The sequence below is a fragment of the Trichophyton rubrum genome (genome assembly GCF_000151425.1).
Source record: "Trichophyton rubrum CBS 118892 genomic scaffold supercont2.1, whole genome shotgun sequence".
NCBI classification, from domain to species: domain Eukaryota; kingdom Fungi; phylum Ascomycota; class Eurotiomycetes; order Onygenales; family Arthrodermataceae; genus Trichophyton; species Trichophyton rubrum.
Window position 1 is genome coordinate 1,750,650 of NW_003456428.1, and position 15,444 is coordinate 1,766,093.

The 15,444-nt window shown below is 51.4% G+C and overlaps 6 protein-coding genes across 11 annotated transcripts; 3 read left to right on the top strand and 3 right to left on the bottom strand.

Annotated features, from left to right (window-relative positions):
- Nucleotides 1-94: 94 nt before the first annotated feature.
- On the bottom strand, nt 95-1,441 carry TERG_00678 (uncharacterized protein). 3 transcript variants are annotated; one of them, XM_047749157.1, is made up of 4 exons: nt 1,362-1,441; nt 1,244-1,309; nt 670-1,160; nt 95-606 (listed from the first exon to the last, which is right to left on the bottom strand). In XM_047749157.1, exons 2-4 carry the CDS (start codon nt 1,304-1,306, stop codon nt 582-584), a joined length of 579 nt encoding a protein of 192 aa, XP_047605197.1. In that variant the 5' UTR covers nt 1,307-1,309; nt 1,362-1,441; the 3' UTR covers nt 95-581. The 3 variants fall into 3 exon arrangements, with proteins under 3 accessions (XP_047605197.1, XP_047605198.1, XP_003238690.1); XM_047749158.1 differs by having other exon boundaries at nt 95-1,160; XM_003238642.2 differs by having other exon boundaries at nt 1,244-1,441.
- A 557-nt stretch (nt 1,442-1,998) lies between these two features.
- Nucleotides 1,999-2,794, top strand: TERG_00679 (thioredoxin peroxidase DOT5; the record flags this gene model as incomplete). The annotated part of the gene is made up of 2 exons (XM_003238643.1): nt 1,999-2,413; nt 2,487-2,794. The coding sequence occupies 2 exons, from the start codon at nt 1,999-2,001 to the stop codon at nt 2,792-2,794; spliced, it is 723 nt and encodes a 240-aa protein (XP_003238691.1).
- Nucleotides 2,795-3,475: 681 nt separating this feature from the next.
- TERG_00680 (uncharacterized protein) lies at nt 3,476-5,667 on the top strand (the record flags this gene model as incomplete). The annotated part of the gene is made up of 5 exons (XM_003238644.1): nt 3,476-3,498; nt 3,560-3,770; nt 3,858-4,540; nt 4,593-5,575; nt 5,636-5,667. The coding sequence occupies 5 exons, from the start codon at nt 3,476-3,478 to the stop codon at nt 5,665-5,667; spliced, it is 1,932 nt and encodes a 643-aa protein (XP_003238692.1).
- Nucleotides 5,668-6,437: 770 nt separating this feature from the next.
- On the top strand, nt 6,438-10,711 carry TERG_00681 (uncharacterized protein; the record flags this gene model as incomplete). Of its 4 annotated transcripts, XM_003238645.1 has the most annotated exons (5): nt 6,438-6,479; nt 6,554-9,176; nt 9,235-9,720; nt 9,782-9,963; nt 10,028-10,711. In XM_003238645.1, the coding sequence occupies 5 exons, from the start codon at nt 6,438-6,440 to the stop codon at nt 10,709-10,711; spliced, it is 4,017 nt and encodes a 1,338-aa protein (XP_003238693.1). The 4 variants fall into 4 exon arrangements, with proteins under 4 accessions (XP_003238693.1, XP_047605199.1, XP_047605200.1 ...); XM_047749159.1 differs by having other exon boundaries at nt 9,782-10,089; XM_047749160.1 differs by lacking the exons at nt 9,782-9,963; nt 10,028-10,711 and having other exon boundaries at nt 9,235-9,770.
- Nucleotides 10,712-11,057: 346 nt separating this feature from the next.
- TERG_00682 (uncharacterized protein) lies at nt 11,058-11,658 on the bottom strand (the record flags this gene model as incomplete). Its single annotated transcript, XM_003238646.1, has 2 exons — nt 11,058-11,306; nt 11,374-11,658. The coding sequence occupies 2 exons, from the start codon at nt 11,656-11,658 to the stop codon at nt 11,058-11,060; spliced, it is 534 nt and encodes a 177-aa protein (XP_003238694.1).
- Nucleotides 11,659-12,051: 393 nt separating this feature from the next.
- TERG_00683 (uncharacterized protein) lies at nt 12,052-15,147 on the bottom strand (the record flags this gene model as incomplete). The annotated part of the gene is made up of 3 exons (XM_047747633.1): nt 12,052-12,239; nt 12,315-14,817; nt 14,899-15,147. 3 exons carry the CDS (start codon nt 15,145-15,147, stop codon nt 12,052-12,054), a joined length of 2,940 nt encoding a protein of 979 aa, XP_047603595.1.
- Between the last annotated feature and the right edge of the window lie 297 nt (nt 15,148-15,444).

The following is a 15,444-nucleotide window of genomic DNA, read 5'->3' on the forward strand; positions in this document are numbered from 1 at the left end:
GGGTGATATTGGTTATTTGGTTGTTGCAGTTGATAATTTGGAGATTTTTTTTTCTCATGATTTTTTTTTTTAGAGAAAAATATCCTCGCCTCTCTGTGCGGAAAGTTAAAGCCCCCCATGTAAGCCAACAGCACGGCCAAACGGGTTAAGATATGGGATATCAGAAGCTCTCGAGGATCTTGTGGGATACTGGATGTTAGCTTTAATGTTTGATAGATTTCAGCCGTTGTGTTTGGTGGGATGTCTTGCCTTAAATCATGGCCAAGGGATGATATTGATAATACGACCATCAATGCCGATTTTGTGGAAAAATAAGGTACCATGGACAAAGGTGAAGAGAAAATAGATAGAAGAAATATGTTCATACATGGCTATTCTATACATGTGGAATTGACGTAGGGAGGTGCCTGTATAGGTGGCAGATGTTTCCCAACTATAAGCCAATATATATCCAATAGACCAGTTAGGACAAAAGAGAAACATTGTCGAGAATGCAAATAGAGTACTCTACAGACGGAAATGAAAGAAGAGAGAGAGAGAAAACAATGAACTGCCCATTCTATTGACCTAGCTGCGTAGTTCTAGATAAAAGTGCGGCATGGGTATCTATACGGTTAGATTAGTATATGAAGGAACTGAGTGATGCAACAGCTGAGAATATCAACTTACTTTGACGGATAGGCCTGATCTGAAGGAAGGCTATATGTGTTTCCAGCGTTCAAGTGAGCAGGGAGAGGTGGCATCCCACTTGGTCCAAGGACATCAGCTCCCGAGCTGGCCTTCTCCTCGAAATGCGCAGCCAATCCACGCTCCTCAGCCGTCTGCTGCGTCTGCACCAGCTGCTTCGAGCCCGCCTCACCGGCAAGAAGACTGTCCTTGGGCTCGGCCTTGCTGCCGTATGTCAAGAGTCCGACGACATCCGCCTGTTTCACCACGCTGGCCTGTGGGTAGGCTCTTCGCACATCTCGCTTCCAGTATGGGTTGTCAGCGAGGTCAGCTGCTGGAATAGTGACGGGGTCGTCGTATGTCTGTGGCTCAAGGGCTCCCGGGGCCGGGTTGCGGAATTGGGCGTTCAGAGGGACACCGGTCGAACGAGTAGGGTCGACGGCAAGAGCCCGTCGGATTCTCTCCCATATGCCGTAGGATTGTACAGTGTATTTCTAAACCGTGTTAGACTCGTCGTAGAATGAGGCGGAAACGAAGTCTTTGACGGTTGCAGATGGGGATATAAGTATGTACGGACCTGGTTGACGGGGACGACGTGCGAGGCGGCCGACGCCTTCTGGAGGATCTTGGACGCTCTCATCTCCTGTAACCACTCAATTAGGGCTGTACACTGTGATAGACTGCGTGGGACTCACCGGAATCAAAGCGAAGACGCTGGCTTGGTCGCTCTTCGGTGGTTCTTCTCGTCTGCTTCTTCTCTTTGACGTTGGAGAAGCCGAAGCCAGCAAGCAAAACGAGAGTCGAAGCGCAAAAAACGCCAAGCTCGAGCCGGCTTCGAACGTCAAAAACAACAAACGCAAGACGAGAAATGGGGCAGGCGAGCAAGACGGAGAAGCGGATTTGATATACAGCGAGAGATGGGGTGATTACTAGAGCAACAGCACTACAAGATTGACGGCCGGGGCTGGGGAGGTTCGGCTGGGAGTCTGCTGGTGGTTCTACGATGGCTGCTGTTGGCGGTCTACTAGGGTGGGCGCTCCTTGGACGGCTGGAGAGGGCGCCTTTTGGAGAGCGCAAGCTGGGCTCAGGACAGCGGCAGCAGAGATAGAATTACGCGATAGATAGGCGATAGACAGACGCATTATAGGAGGCGAGCTCGCGCCTGGACGCGGTAAAGGAAGCAGACGAAGAAGAAACGAGCTAGCGACCTTGTCTTCTTCTGCTGCTGCCAGTCGTGCGTGCTTCTTCTCTTCTTCTTTCTCCGGCTTCGCTACACATTCCACCAAATTCTCCCTTCATCCGCTGCAAAGCAACCAGATAGACAGACCTACGATGGCTCCTGAGCTGAGAAAACGCAAGGCGCCGGCTCCTGCTCCAGTGGCAGAGCCAAAGGCGAAGAGAGGATCCAAGGCCGGCGCCAAAGCTGAGCCCAAGAAGGCCGCGCCCAAGGAGAAGAAGGCCGCCGCCGCCGCTCCTCCTGCTGAGCCTGAGAAGGCCGACAAGACGGAGGAAAAGAAGGAAGAGAAGAAGGAAGAGGAAATCGAGGAAAAGAAAGAGGACAAAGGTGAAGAAGCTGAGGAGAAAGCTGCCGGCCGCGTCCCTGAAGAAGGCGACGTCCTCGACCTCAGCCAGTTCGAGGCCGAGATCGAGCTCAACGACGGCACAAAGACATCCTTCAGAAAGCTGTTGGAGGAGAGCAAAGAGGGGGTTGTCGTGTTTACCTATCCCAAGGCCTCGACTCCTGGCTGTAAGTCGGCTCTCTTCTCAATTGCCAAAGAGACGAGTCTCCATCTAACAGTGGTTTGTTGATAATATTATAGGCACCAGACAGGCATGCGCCTTTAGAGACGACTACACCAACCTGACCTCGACTGGACTCTCGATCTTCGGACTCTCTGGCGACTCTCCCAAGGCCAACACGACGTTCCAGACCAAGCAGAAGCTGCCTTACCCGCTTCTGTGTGATCCATCCTTCACGCTCATCGGCGCTTTTGGCCTGAAGAAGTCCCCCAAAGGCACCGTTCGCGGTGTCTTTGCCGTCAACAAGGAAGGAAAAGTGCTTCTGCGCACTCCGGGAGGACCAGAAAAGACGCTCAACCTGGTCCAGGACTTGGTCAAGGGGAAGTAAGCGGACAAATGCTCGATGTGCGCAAATGATGGACTAGTGTATTTTTTTAATCTGTGGTCTTTTCTGAGGCGAGATCAGGCGGGTTCGCTCGGTGATATGGGGGTCTTTTTCTCGCTCTCTTTCTGTTCTCTGTCTGCGTGTTCTGTGTGTCTCGTGCTTCTCTTTATCTTACAATGGATACTCCGTACTCTCTCGGTTTATCTTTCTCCATCGTCTCTCTGTCGTCTTTCCTCTTTCCAATGCTCTTCCGCTGCTTTTCTTCCCGACGGACATTTATCAACTATCGATTTCCACTGAATAACACAAGAGAGGCCGATGCGGCTTAGTCATCGGCTTAGCGGGGCGGAGCCGTGGTTGGCGCTGTGGTGACGCTGCATCAGAAGAAGAAGAAGAAGAAGACCAAGTTAGCAAAAGGGAAAAGGAAGAAGAAGAGGAAGAAGAAGAATCCTGGAGCCTTGAGCGGTCGTGTATCTCTGTGGCTGGTGCAAAAAGGGCGCTCGCTTCTGCGCATCTATATAAGCCAGCGGTCGACCGTGATCCTCCTCCCAGCGCAAACCTTCCAGGCTGCTCCGTTTTAGTTACCCCTCCGACTAAACTGTTATCCCTTAACAATATAACGACAACATCAACAACTACTTAATATCCGGCTGCCAAAGAGAAGCAGGATAGGAAGACGGCGCCATGAATGTGATAAAGCTCCAAAGGTCAGCAGTGCTCAGATCAAGACGTTGTGGCCGGAGATATAACTGACTGGGAGTATAATAGGAAATACCCGCAGTTCCAGCAGAACGAGATCTTTACCCTCCAAGATGCCTTTCACAAGCTAGACGTAGACGACAAGGGCTACCTCGACGAAGCTGAGACGATCAAAGCGACCCAGGCCTCAGAGAGACTGCCGTACGATGTTGTCCGGCAGACATTGAAGGAGGTCGAACTGGATAGCTCTCGCCGGGTCGAGTTCGAGGATTACGTTGACGTCAGTGACCATTAAACTCCTACATCTCGACTGAATATTTACGGGGAAATATGTTCGGATAATACAGTGGATGCTGACAGTGTACAGTTGATAGCAAAACTGCGAAGCGGTGGCCAACCCGCCAGTGCCGCACCCCCCGTTCCCTCCAAACCCTCGTCGCATGTCTCCGGCGGTCATGGACATGCCTCCAAGGGAAGCATCAGCGGCAAGATCCACGTCCAGGGCTCGTCTGCGAACGTCACGCACACTATCAACGAAGATGAGAGAACCGAATTCACCAGACACATCAACGCCGTGCTTGCAGGTGACCCGGATATCGGCCACATGCTCCCCTTCCCAACGGACACCTTTGAGATGTTTGATAAGTGCAAGGATGGTTTGGTGCTGGCAAAGCTTATCAACGACAGTGTGCCCGATACCATTGACGAGCGAGTGTTAAACAGACCAGGCATACGAATAAAGCAGCTTAATGCGTTTCACATGACTGAGAACAATAACATCGTTATCAACTCAGCAAAGGGCATTGGATGTTCGGTTGTCAATATTGGAAGCGGAGATATCATTGAGGTCCGAGAACATCTTATTCTCGGTCTTATCTGGCAGGTTATTCGTCGTGGTTTGCTCGGCAAGATTGACATAAAGCTTCACCCCGAGCTGTACAGATTACTGGAAGACGACGAGACATTGGACGAGTTCCTTCGTCTGCCTCCTGAGCAGATCTTGTTGCGCTGGTTCAACTATCACCTTAAGAATGCCAAATGGCACAGAACGTGAGTACTGTCTTGCCCAAGGGAGAGGAATGGGAGCTAACATATACACTAGAGTATCAAACTTCTCTACTGATGTCAAAGATGGAGAGAACTATACCATCCTGCTGAACCAGCTGGCCCCTGATATCTGCTCACGGAAGCCCCTCGAGACCCGTGACCTGCTGCAGCGTGCCGAACAGGTCTTAGACAACGCTGATTTGCTAGAATGCCGCAAGTTCCTGACACCATCCTCGCTTGTGGCCGGAAACCCTAAGCTTAACCTTGCCTTCGTTGCCAATCTGTTCAATACTCATCCCGGACTGGAGCCCATTACAGAGGAGGACAAGCTCGAGGTGGAAGACTTTGACGCCGAAGGAGAGCGTGAAGCTCGTGTATTTACTCTCTGGCTGAACTCTCTTGACGTCCAACCCGCCGTCAACTCGCTCTTCAACGACCTAAGGGATGGAACCATTATCCTCCAGGCTTACGACAAGGTCATCCCGAACAGCGTTAATTGGCGGCACGTTAACAAGCCTCCCGCGTCGGGCGGTGAGCTGATGCGGTTCAAAGCAGTGGAGAACACTAACTACGTAATTGAGATCGGGAAACAAAACCGCTTCTCCCTCGTGGGCATTCAGGGGGCTGACATTACGGATGGCCAACGCACCCTCACTCTCGGCCTAGTCTGGCAGTTGATGAGAAAGGACATTACCAACACACTGTCCTCTCTCGCAGAGCGACTAGGCAAGCGTGAAATCACCGACAATGAAATGATTCGATGGGCCAACGACATGTCTCGCAAGGGCGGAAAGAGCTCAAGCATCCGCAGTTTCAAGGACCAGTCTATCGCCACCGGTATCTTCCTGCTCGATATCCTCAACGGAATGAAGAGCAGCTATGTCGACTATGACCTTGTCACCCCCGGACGAACAGACGAGGAATGCTATGCTAACGCAAAGCTTGCCATCAGTATTGCCAGAAAGATGGGGGCCACGATATGGTTGGTTCCTGAGGATATCTGCCAGGTCCGCTCCAGACTTGTCACCACATTTATCGGTAAGTTTGTGCCTCTTACAGTCCACTTTTTTCTCCTTCCTTCGCTAACCATCCCGCTAGGATCGCTGATGGCGACATTCGAGAAGATGTGAGGGGAAATCGAAAGAACGGGCGAAGCAAATGAACTACTCCGTACTTGCACTATGTAGAATAGTCAATGTCGAACGCCGGGTGGAGCTTTGAACAGAAGTGCGGAATTGAAACTTGAAACCATATCTGGGCGTGACGAGGAAGCTGACGGTTTTGTTTCCAAACCCTGATATCATAACAAAATACCTATATTGCAATCAATTGTCTATTGACGCTTGTACCTGTACCTCCTGTAGCCCTGGCTGGCACCTCACTTTCAAAGCAGCTCCCAGCTAAGTATAATGAAGGAATAACAAGAAGAGACTTCAGTCCTCTCTCTGGTCATGTGTACTACTACCGCTAGCTCGGGAAACCGGCCAACATCTACAAAACCTACGTGTCAGATGGACTGAAAAGCTTTTTCAGGCGTTACCACTTTCCGCGGGAGTCTGCTGCCCACTGCTTTTGAATCCAGCGCCTCCGTTTGGCCGGCAGCGCGATTTTGACGCTTCGTCCGGCACGCAGCGTCGGGAAGAGCTTATCGATAAGCTTTTTAGTGGCGCTTAGTGGGGCGGCTCTTCGGAGAATCGCCGACGACCGCTCGAACCTCCAGCCGGCGGGCTCACACTTCTGCTGCTATATTGAAACCCGATATACCCCAGGCAGAGACACTGAGAAGCTCTGGGAAGCTCTTATCTAACCCTGACTGTTGAAGAAGACCAAGACGACGAACGAAACTGCTTGATTGATCCCATTTGGATACTCCGTTGTTGCTAGCTATCTGGGCGTGGCCATGTCTCAGGTCCAAGGAAATGGAATCCGCATTGCCATTGACGTTAGTATTGCTTGATATTACTACAGGATGTCTTGTCTATTGAACGTCCCGTACTGATGTGTGTATGTATATAGCGTGGCGGCACGTTCACGGACTGCGTGGGCAATCCGGGGACGGGCAGGATGGAAGATGACGTCGTGATCAAGCTGCTGTCCGAGGATCCGTCAAATTACAAGGATGCACCCCTCGAGGGCATTCGTAGGCTTCTATCGAAGTTCCAGGGTGAAGAGATCCCTCGAGGCGTTCCCCTCGACACATCCAACATCGAGAGCATACGTATGGGCACGACTGTTGCTACCAATGCCCTCCTCGAGCGTAAGGGTGAGCGGATGGCCCTTGTCGTCACTCAGGGATTCCGGGATTGCCTGAAGATCGGAAATCAGTCTCGTCCTAAGATCTTTGACCTTGCCATTCGTCGACCGGACGATCTGTTTGAGGAAGTGGTTGAAATAGAAGAGAGAGTTACCCTGGAAGACTACGCTGAGGACCCAACGAGGCACGCAACCTCCACGGTGGCCCGTACCGAGGAAGCAAAGGATGCTGAGATTGTTCGAGGCTTATCTTCAGAGGCTGTGCGGATCCTGCAGCGTCCATCTGAGGGCAAAATCAGGGAGCAGCTACAAGCCCTGTATGATAAGGGCTTTAGAAGCATTGCCGTCTGCTTGATGCACGGCTATACTTTCCCAGACCATGAATCTCTGATTGGAAAAATCGCCAGTGATATCGGCTTCACGCATGTCAGCTTAAGTCACCAGCTCATGCCCATGATTAAGCTCGTTCCCCGAGCTACCTCTGCCTGCGCCGATGCTTACCTCACTCCAACTATCAAACGATACATTTCTGGCTTCCAATCTGGATTCAAGGGCGTCCTGGGCGCAGAAGGTGTCAAGGACCCATCTCAGCCAAAGAGTGCTCGATGTGAATTCATGCAGTCGGATGGTGGCCTTGTCGATGTCAATGGCTTCACCGGTCTCCGAGCTATCCTTTCTGGTCCCGCCGGTGGTGTCGTCGGATATGCCCTGACTAGTTACGATCCCAAGACCAAGATACCCGTCATCGGTTTTGACATGGGAGGAACAAGTACTGATGTCAGTCGATACGGAGGCCGATACGAGCACGTCTTCGAAACCACCACTGCAGGTGTCACTATTCAGTCACCACAGCTCGACATCAACACTGTCGCTGCTGGAGGTGGTTCTCGTCTCTTCTACCGCAATGGCCTCTTTGTTGTTGGCCCTGAGTCTGCCGGTGCTCACCCAGGCCCCGCTTGCTACAGAAAGGGAGGCCCCTTGACTGTTACTGATGCCAACCTCTTCTTGGGTAGACTTCTGCCCGAGTTCTTCCCCAAAATCTTCGGAAAGAATGAGGATGAAGGGCTGGATGAGAAGGCTAGCGCTAAGCTCTTCGAGGAACTAGCTGACAAGGTTAACGCTGAGATGGCTGAGAGTGGAAAGAAAGGCAAGATGACCGCTGATGAAGTCGCTTATGGATTCATCAAGGTTGCAAACGAGGCTATGACCAGACCTATTCGCTCCCTTACTGAAGCCAAGGGCCACGATACCTCGAAACATCGTCTGGCTACCTTCGGTGGTGCCGGTGGTCAGCACGCCGTTGCAATTGCTGAAAACCTGGGTATCAAGCAGATCTTGGTCCACCGTTACTCCTCCGTCTTGTCTGCCTACGGAATGGCTCTTGCCGATGTAGTTGACGAAAGCCAGGTCCCAGAGTCCATGTCCTGGTCTGAGAGCTCGGAGGTCAAGGCCAGCATTGAGAAGAGAATGCAGGAATTGAGAAAGGGGGCAGTCGCGAGACTCAATGATCAGGGCTTCAAGGAGGAATCTATTGTTTTCGAGGAATATCTCAACATGAGATACCGCGGAACCGAGTCTGCTCTTATGATCATTAAACCCCAAGAGGGCGCGGCGTTTGGCAAGTCCTTCATTGAGCAGCACGAAAAAGAGTTCGGTTTCACCCTTCCTGACCGTGATATCATCATTGATGATATTCGTCTCCGAGCTATCGGAAAGAGCTTTGATAGTTTCCCTAAGACCGTCGACGAGCAACTTCGTGACGCAAAGCCAGTTCCAGTATCCAAGAGCAAGGCACATGCCACTCAGAAGGTATACTTCGAAGGCGGCCGTGTCGATACTCCTATCTACAAGATTGGATCCCTGGAAACAAATGACCGTATCGACGGACCAGCTATTCTCGGAGACGGAACTCAGACTATTCTGGTCACCCCAACTTCTTCTGCTCTCATCATTGATACCCACGTGGTTATCGACGTTGACGTTAATAAGAAGGAGAGTGCAAAGGCATCGGCTGATGAGGTCGATCCAATTCTGCTGAGTATCTTTGGCCATCGGTTCATGGCAATTGCTGAGCAGATGGGCCGTGCCCTGCAGAAGACTAGTGTCAGCACTAACGTCAAGGAAAGACTGGATTACTCCTGTGCTCTGTTCGACAGTGATGGCGGCCTTGTTGCCAATGCTCCTCATTTGCCTGTCCATCTGGGTAGCATGTCCACCTGTGTTCGTACTCAAGCTGGAATCTGGAAGGGGAAGCTCAGGCCAGGTGATGTGATAGTGACCAACCACCCTGAGTTTGGAGGCACCCATCTGCCTGATATCACCGTGATTACCCCAGCCTTCTCTGGCAACGAGATCGTTTTCTATGTCGCTTCCAGAGCTCATCATGGTATGTATACGGCCATTACAATCATTAATACTTCGCTGAGTACTGACAACTATTGTAGCGGATATCGGAGGAATCCTGCCAGGGTCCATGCCTCCACACTCGAAAGAACTGTACCAGGAGGGTGCCGCTATAAAATCGGAGAAGCTTGTCTCCGAAGGAAAGTTCAACGAGGAGCGTTTGGTAGAGTTGCTCTACCGTGAACCCGCCAAATACCCCGGCTGCAGTGGAACTAGATGTCTTGCAGACAACCTCAATGATCTGAAGGCACAGGTCGCCGCAAACCAGAAGGGTATCAGCCTCATCTCTACCCTCATTGAGGAGTATGGCGGATCTACCGTCCAGCTCTATATGAGGAGTATCCAGAAGAACGCAGAACTCAGCGTACGCAACTTACTGAAGCAAGTTAGCGAGAGATTCAAGGGTGCGGACCTGACTGCAATTGAGCATATGGATGATGGCAGCCCTATCCACCTCAAGATCTCCATCGATGCTGAGAAGGGAGAGGCTATTTTTGACTTCGAAGGCACCGGCCCAGAAGTTTATGGTGAGTTATATGCGGGTTATCAAAGGTCAAAGATGCAATCGCGTTGCTAATGATGATATAGCCAACACCAATGCCCCTGAAGCCGTCACTTACTCCGCTATCATTTACTGCCTGAGATGTCTCATTTCGGAGGATATCCCACTCAACCAAGGCTGCCTGAAGCCTATTAACGTCAAAATCCCCAAGGGCTCCTTCCTCTCCCCGTCTAGCAAAGCTGCAGTTGTGGGTGGAAACGTCATGACAGTAAGTCTTGACTTTCATATGTACTGCAAATCGCCCGTATCAGACCAAGCTAACCACGTTACAGAGTCAACGTGTCACCGACGTCATCCTGAAGTGTTTCCAGGCCTGTGCTGCCTCTCAGGGTGATACTAACAACCTGACCTTCGGATTCGGAGGTAATCTTTCAGGCGAGGAGGAAACCAAGGGCTTCGGATACTACGAGACCATTGCAGGTGGTAGCGGAGCCGGCCCTGACTGGGAGGGAACCTCTGGAGTCCACACCCACATGACAAACACCCGCATCACTGACGCAGAAGTGTTTGAAAGAAGATACCCCGTTCTTCTCAGAGAATTCAGCCTGCGCGCCGGATCTGGAGGAGCCGGCCAGAACCGCGGTGGTGATGGTGTTATTAGAGATATCGAATTCCGCATTCCCGTCCAGGTATCCATTCTTTCCGAACGCCGTGTCTACCACCCCTATGGCATGCACGGTGGAGAAGATGCTGCCTGCGGCCAGAACATCTGGGTCCGTAAGATGCCTCAGCCTGAAGGATCTGAGGAGCCTCCAATCATCAAACATGTGAGCTTGGGAGCCAAAAACACTGCAAATATGGAGCCAGGTGACCGTATCATTATCAAGACTCCTGGTGGAGGTGGATATGGAAAGCCCGGAAATGAAAGCGTTGTTCGAAAGGAAGCTGATCCTCAGCTTGCTTGGAAAGGAGGTTCTTTGGCATCTCGCGTTGGAACCCAGGAAACTAGCATGTAAGTTGGGACATGGGTAGGAACCAACAAGGTAGGCTAGGTAACTAGATAACTGCTAGCTTATTTGCCAAAACAAAAAGAGCTCGCCGAGCCACGTAGATTTTGATTATACGAATGTCAGATTATTCCGCATTAGACAATAGGTCTCAGCTGGTATCAGACTTCCAATAACTTCTAAAACCTTGCGTGTCTTCAATAGAAATTACCAATCTTTTAAATCAAAATGGATACCTCCAAATTCCATCCCACATACCAGACGCCAGCCGGTAACACGTAAATTCATGCACCGGGTTCCAACTAGAGCAAAGAAGTTCCGCCAGGACAAAGCCATGTATTTGTTTTTGAATTATTTATTCGTCATCATCCTCGTCGCTAGTAGCCTCGAAATTTTTCGTGGAGGATGGTTTCTTAGCCTTGGAATTGGATTTCGACTTTTCCTCATCCACACCTGACATTTCTTCGTCCTCTTCGCCAGCAGTGGCAATAGACCCAGAAAAATCCGGACGAGTAACCTTGCCCCCTTTCTCTTCGATAACGGCTGAGATTTCAGGAAGTAATGTGACGAGGTTGTTGAACTGTTCTAGTGTCATTGATATGCCCTGGTAGGGAACGCGGGGGATTAGCATGGTTTCCTTGCAATGAGGGTGGCTCAATGGATAGTATTACCTTCTTTCCAGGCAGTTCCTGACCATCTTTCTCGTAATACTCGCGCACATTCACTAGCACGCGTCCTTTGAAGGTAGATATAGTGACACGCCGCTGACGCGAGATCTCCCAGTATGGATCACCGTTGGAATCCGTCTTGGGAGCCTTATCTAAAGTCGAGGATATCTGAGCATTTAGACCGAATTTGCCTGCATCACCGGCTGTTTTGGCTCTCTTGCAACGGTCTTCGGAAACAGCTGGCTCGACGCCTTCAGATGAAGCTCGTTTGCCGCGCTTGAGACCCATGGTTTAAGAGCGCGTTTGAAGATGTTTCAAAACGATAAGAGTAGTAACAAAACTATTGAGGGTACAAATCTCAACGTCTTCTATTTAAGCAAAAATTGGGCTTAATATCCCAAGAAGCTAGAGTCAGCAGGGAGCAAATCGCAATGCCCTTGGAAGTGTTTGATATATACATCAAAAGAAACACCAATAAAAGGGAAACGACGTCAAAAGAAGAGGGGATTATGTAAACATTGCCAAGCCATGAACACCTCGATATAATGCGAGTTACATAATCTAACCAGGGGGCAAACATCAAATATTTCGTTATGGCATAAAAGTCAGGTATAAAAAGAGGGAAGGGGAAACGACGGGATTAGGGTGGTATTAAAAAAAAAAAAAAGAAAACCAAGAAAATCAGGCCATGACATATTCGCTGCCTCGTTTGATGAACTTATCGATCATGAGGCCGATATCATTCAGGGCAAACCGGCAGGCATAGAATCCAAAGAATTCAGACGCATGCCGAGTGCTGAGCTCGAGACCAACTAGAGTCTGGGATGAATGTCTTAGGCCTGGATCTTCAACTTGGCGGGCTATTTGATCTATTTGAATAAAAGTTAGTATTTAAGCGGCTGATTTATAGCAGGTAGATGGGTGGTGGTGGAAAGTTAACATACCTATAACTTGCGCTGCGTCGAAAAGTCTGGCTAGAGCGCTCATATAGTTTGCATTGGGCCCAGTGCAGTTGAGTCCAATGACGCCTCGCCGTGGAGTAGCTGTAGCGACCGTGTCAGTCATCGGCAGTGATGTCATGGTCAAGTTTTCCCTTCCATTATCTCTTGATATGCTGCTTGAGTTTGTGTTGGATATACCGGAGCTCTTTGATCGGAGTTTTCGCCATGAGGAAAGATAGGATTTGCTTCCACTGCTGGAAGGTTTGGAGGATGAGTCTACCGCTGGAGAGGTATCATCTGACGATAGCTTGAAAAGCGCCATGGCACCTTGTACGCCGACTTCATTGCCGAGTTTCCTAGACCATACGGCCTGCACCTGATCCAGGATGTTTTCAAATGCCTGCATTTCCTCTAGGACGGCATCAGCATCGTTGGTATCGACCTTTGCTAGTTTGAGTAGCGCTGCGGTGAGCAGATCACAGTTTGAGATTTTCTCCTCTAGCCCCTTGATTCGCACGTTTTTCACTTTCCATATGTCTCTGGGTATGAATAGTTTAGTGGTCAGATACCCACCACGAGGATGGGTGATCGTTTCGTATAGACATCTCATTAACCAGAATGGACGGAGGAGGAAGGATTGGGGGCAAGGCTCGAGAGGGATGGGCGCATCTGGGGCGTTGGGGTTAGGCGATCCCGGTGTAAGCGGAGAATGGATGTTATTGTCGAATAGGTGCCTAGACGGGCCGGCTGAACTGAGCGGTGGCACAGCAGGCAAAGAAAAGGTCTTGCCTAGCTCTGGGATGAAAGAGGTGGTGAAGGGACTGCTAGGGGGCTGCGAGGATTTGCCTAGAGCAGGAGCCGAGTACGTAGGTTCTCTCGATATTCCTGGTGCAGAGTGTAGCCTGCTCAAAGTTAACGGTGGAGACGTCAATAATGTATCAAAATCGACCGACTCGTGTGCATTAAGAGTAGGAAAAGCCGAGATCGCAGGAGAATCTGGTCCGGGGGACTCTGGAGAGCCAATTGCTGTGTGTGGGCGTTGCTGTATTGATTCAAGATTGAAATCGCTCGACGATTTTCCATGGCTTGTCTTTGAGGGTAGCGGGGTGATGGGATGTGCTAGGAGCATTGAGGGAGGCAGTGGCACTTGACGGGCCCCGTCTGCGCTTGAGGGTGCATGCGCTGAGCCGGTCTCTACTATTAGTTCCTTTGGACGGCCCGACAGCCTTCGCGACCGGACTGTCGACGCCATCATGATATCTGCAGTGTCTGGAGAGCTTGTCGTTGCCTTAGCCGAGGGTGAAGGCGGTGTTGGTGTAGCGCGAGTGGGAGCTGGTGGTGGTGGTGGTAGTTGATGCTGCTGGTGCTGTTGGACCGGTGGATGAGGCGGTGGAGGCGGTGGAGGCGGAGGCGCACCCACGGGCGGAGGGAGCTTTTGAAACGGCTGAGAATAAGAAAGAACATTTTTGGCCATTCCACCGGGAGGAATTGAGAAATCATCTTCTTCCGTGAGGGTGGAAAGTAAGGTGCCCGTGTTGGTCCGGCTTGATGCAACGGAGCTACCCCAGGTTCTGCTCGAGTAGCCGCTGGAGCCTGATTGCCGTGGAAGCGCTGACTTGGACGAGAGATCGAACTCGAAATCGTCCATCATCTCCTCCAGGATCCGCTCCTCTTCCTCGGCCTCATGGTCTGAGTAACCTTTCCGGTCGAGGTCAGAACCAGAACCCACGTCCATGTCCTCAGGCGATATTTCGGGTCTTCTCCGATCTCGCTCCCTGACGGAGACGCTGGCGGCTTCAGCCTCTAGCTCAGCCTCTCGTACCTTTTGTTTAGCCAATTCGATATTCCGACGGACGTGCGACATGATATCATCATGAGGTTCATCTTCTCGTGGGACGACTTCGAGTCCATCATCGTAAGCGGCCTCGACAGCCTCGTCCAGGGCAGCATCGAACTCGGCCTCGGTACCTCTGCTGTAGTGAGCGTCCTGCTTCCGTCGTAGATAGAGAGAAGAGTTTGCCGAGCGTATAGACGAGCCTGATGAAGCACCGGACTCATCTATGGTGTCTAGCCAGGACGTCGATTCGGTGCCTCTTTCCTGGAGACTCTGCAGATCCCCATTCGCAATGTTTGAGAGACCGAGGCCGTCTGTTCTGGGGTAGCTGCCCGAGGGATAATGTTCGTTGTTCATGTTCGTACTGCCTGTATTGTCCGTGTCGTGGGCGCTACCGTCTCCAGACGGGTGCAGGGACTGTTGTCGAGGCGGAATGTAGCGTTCATTCTGCGATTCAGTGGCGGGAGATTTGGCGAGTATCTGGGTGGCAGTGGCGGTGCCAATGAAATAGATATCCTGATCGTCTGCATCGCCGTCTGTGATATGGGTTGAGAGGATGCTCTGGGATAGCGATTCACCGCTCGGCGGTCTCTCCGGCAGGGCCTTTCCGCCAGCCTGCAGCGCCAGACCCAGGCGCCGGAGTTCGTTTATTCTCGTAGTATACGTATTCCTCTGCATGGACCAGTTAGCAAGTAGACTCTCGATAAGCCGTATAAAATGTATTGTAATATGTGGAATGGAAGGGGGACTCACGATATCGTCTAGTTTGTGTTTCTCCTCGTCGGCACCAGCCCGCTGCATGACCTGCGCGAGGAGACCGCAGGCGTCGGTGTAAGCATCGATAGCGCCTTCATAGTTGGTGGCATTGTCGAGCAGGACGGCGGTATTGGCCTTCTGCAGCGCTCTGGACAACATTGTCTTCTGCGTGGCTGCCCGGATGCTGCTGCTGGTGCCGTCACGAGCGGCGGGCGGTGGTGGTCGAAGGTCGTAAGTCCCATCCATCGATCCTCTACTAGGGCTGTAGCAACGTCGCTGCTGACCGACAAGCCATTCATCGGGGGTCTAGAGCAGGCACTATGGACATGGTCGACCTGCGTGCGAAACGGGGGAGCGGCAAGCTGGCTAACCGCCGTTGAACAGGGCTGCGTTTCGACTGCTGCTGGTGCTGCTGTTGCTGGGCGGATATGCGAGTCGTCGAAGCTGTCGAAGCCGTTAAACAGGACACAGAAGAAGTCGTAGAAGTCGTAGAAGGCGAGCAAGAATCGAGAAGAGCGACCAAGAGGGACCGCAAGGGGGGGA

Bases quoted from the DNA above. Each gene is read 5' to 3' on its own strand.
- TERG_00678 (XM_047749157.1), bottom strand. From the start codon at position 1,306: ATGAGAGCGTCCAAGATCCTCCAGAAGGCGTCGGCCGCCTCGCACGTC. The intron at 1,161-1,243 runs GTCCGTACATAC...AACACGGTTTAG, and splicing joins ACGTCGTCCCCGTCAACCAG to AAATACACTGTACAATCCTA. The intron at 607-669 runs GTAAGTTGATAT...CTAACCGTATAG, and splicing joins GATCAGGCCTATCCGTCAAA to ATACCCATGCCGCACTTTTA.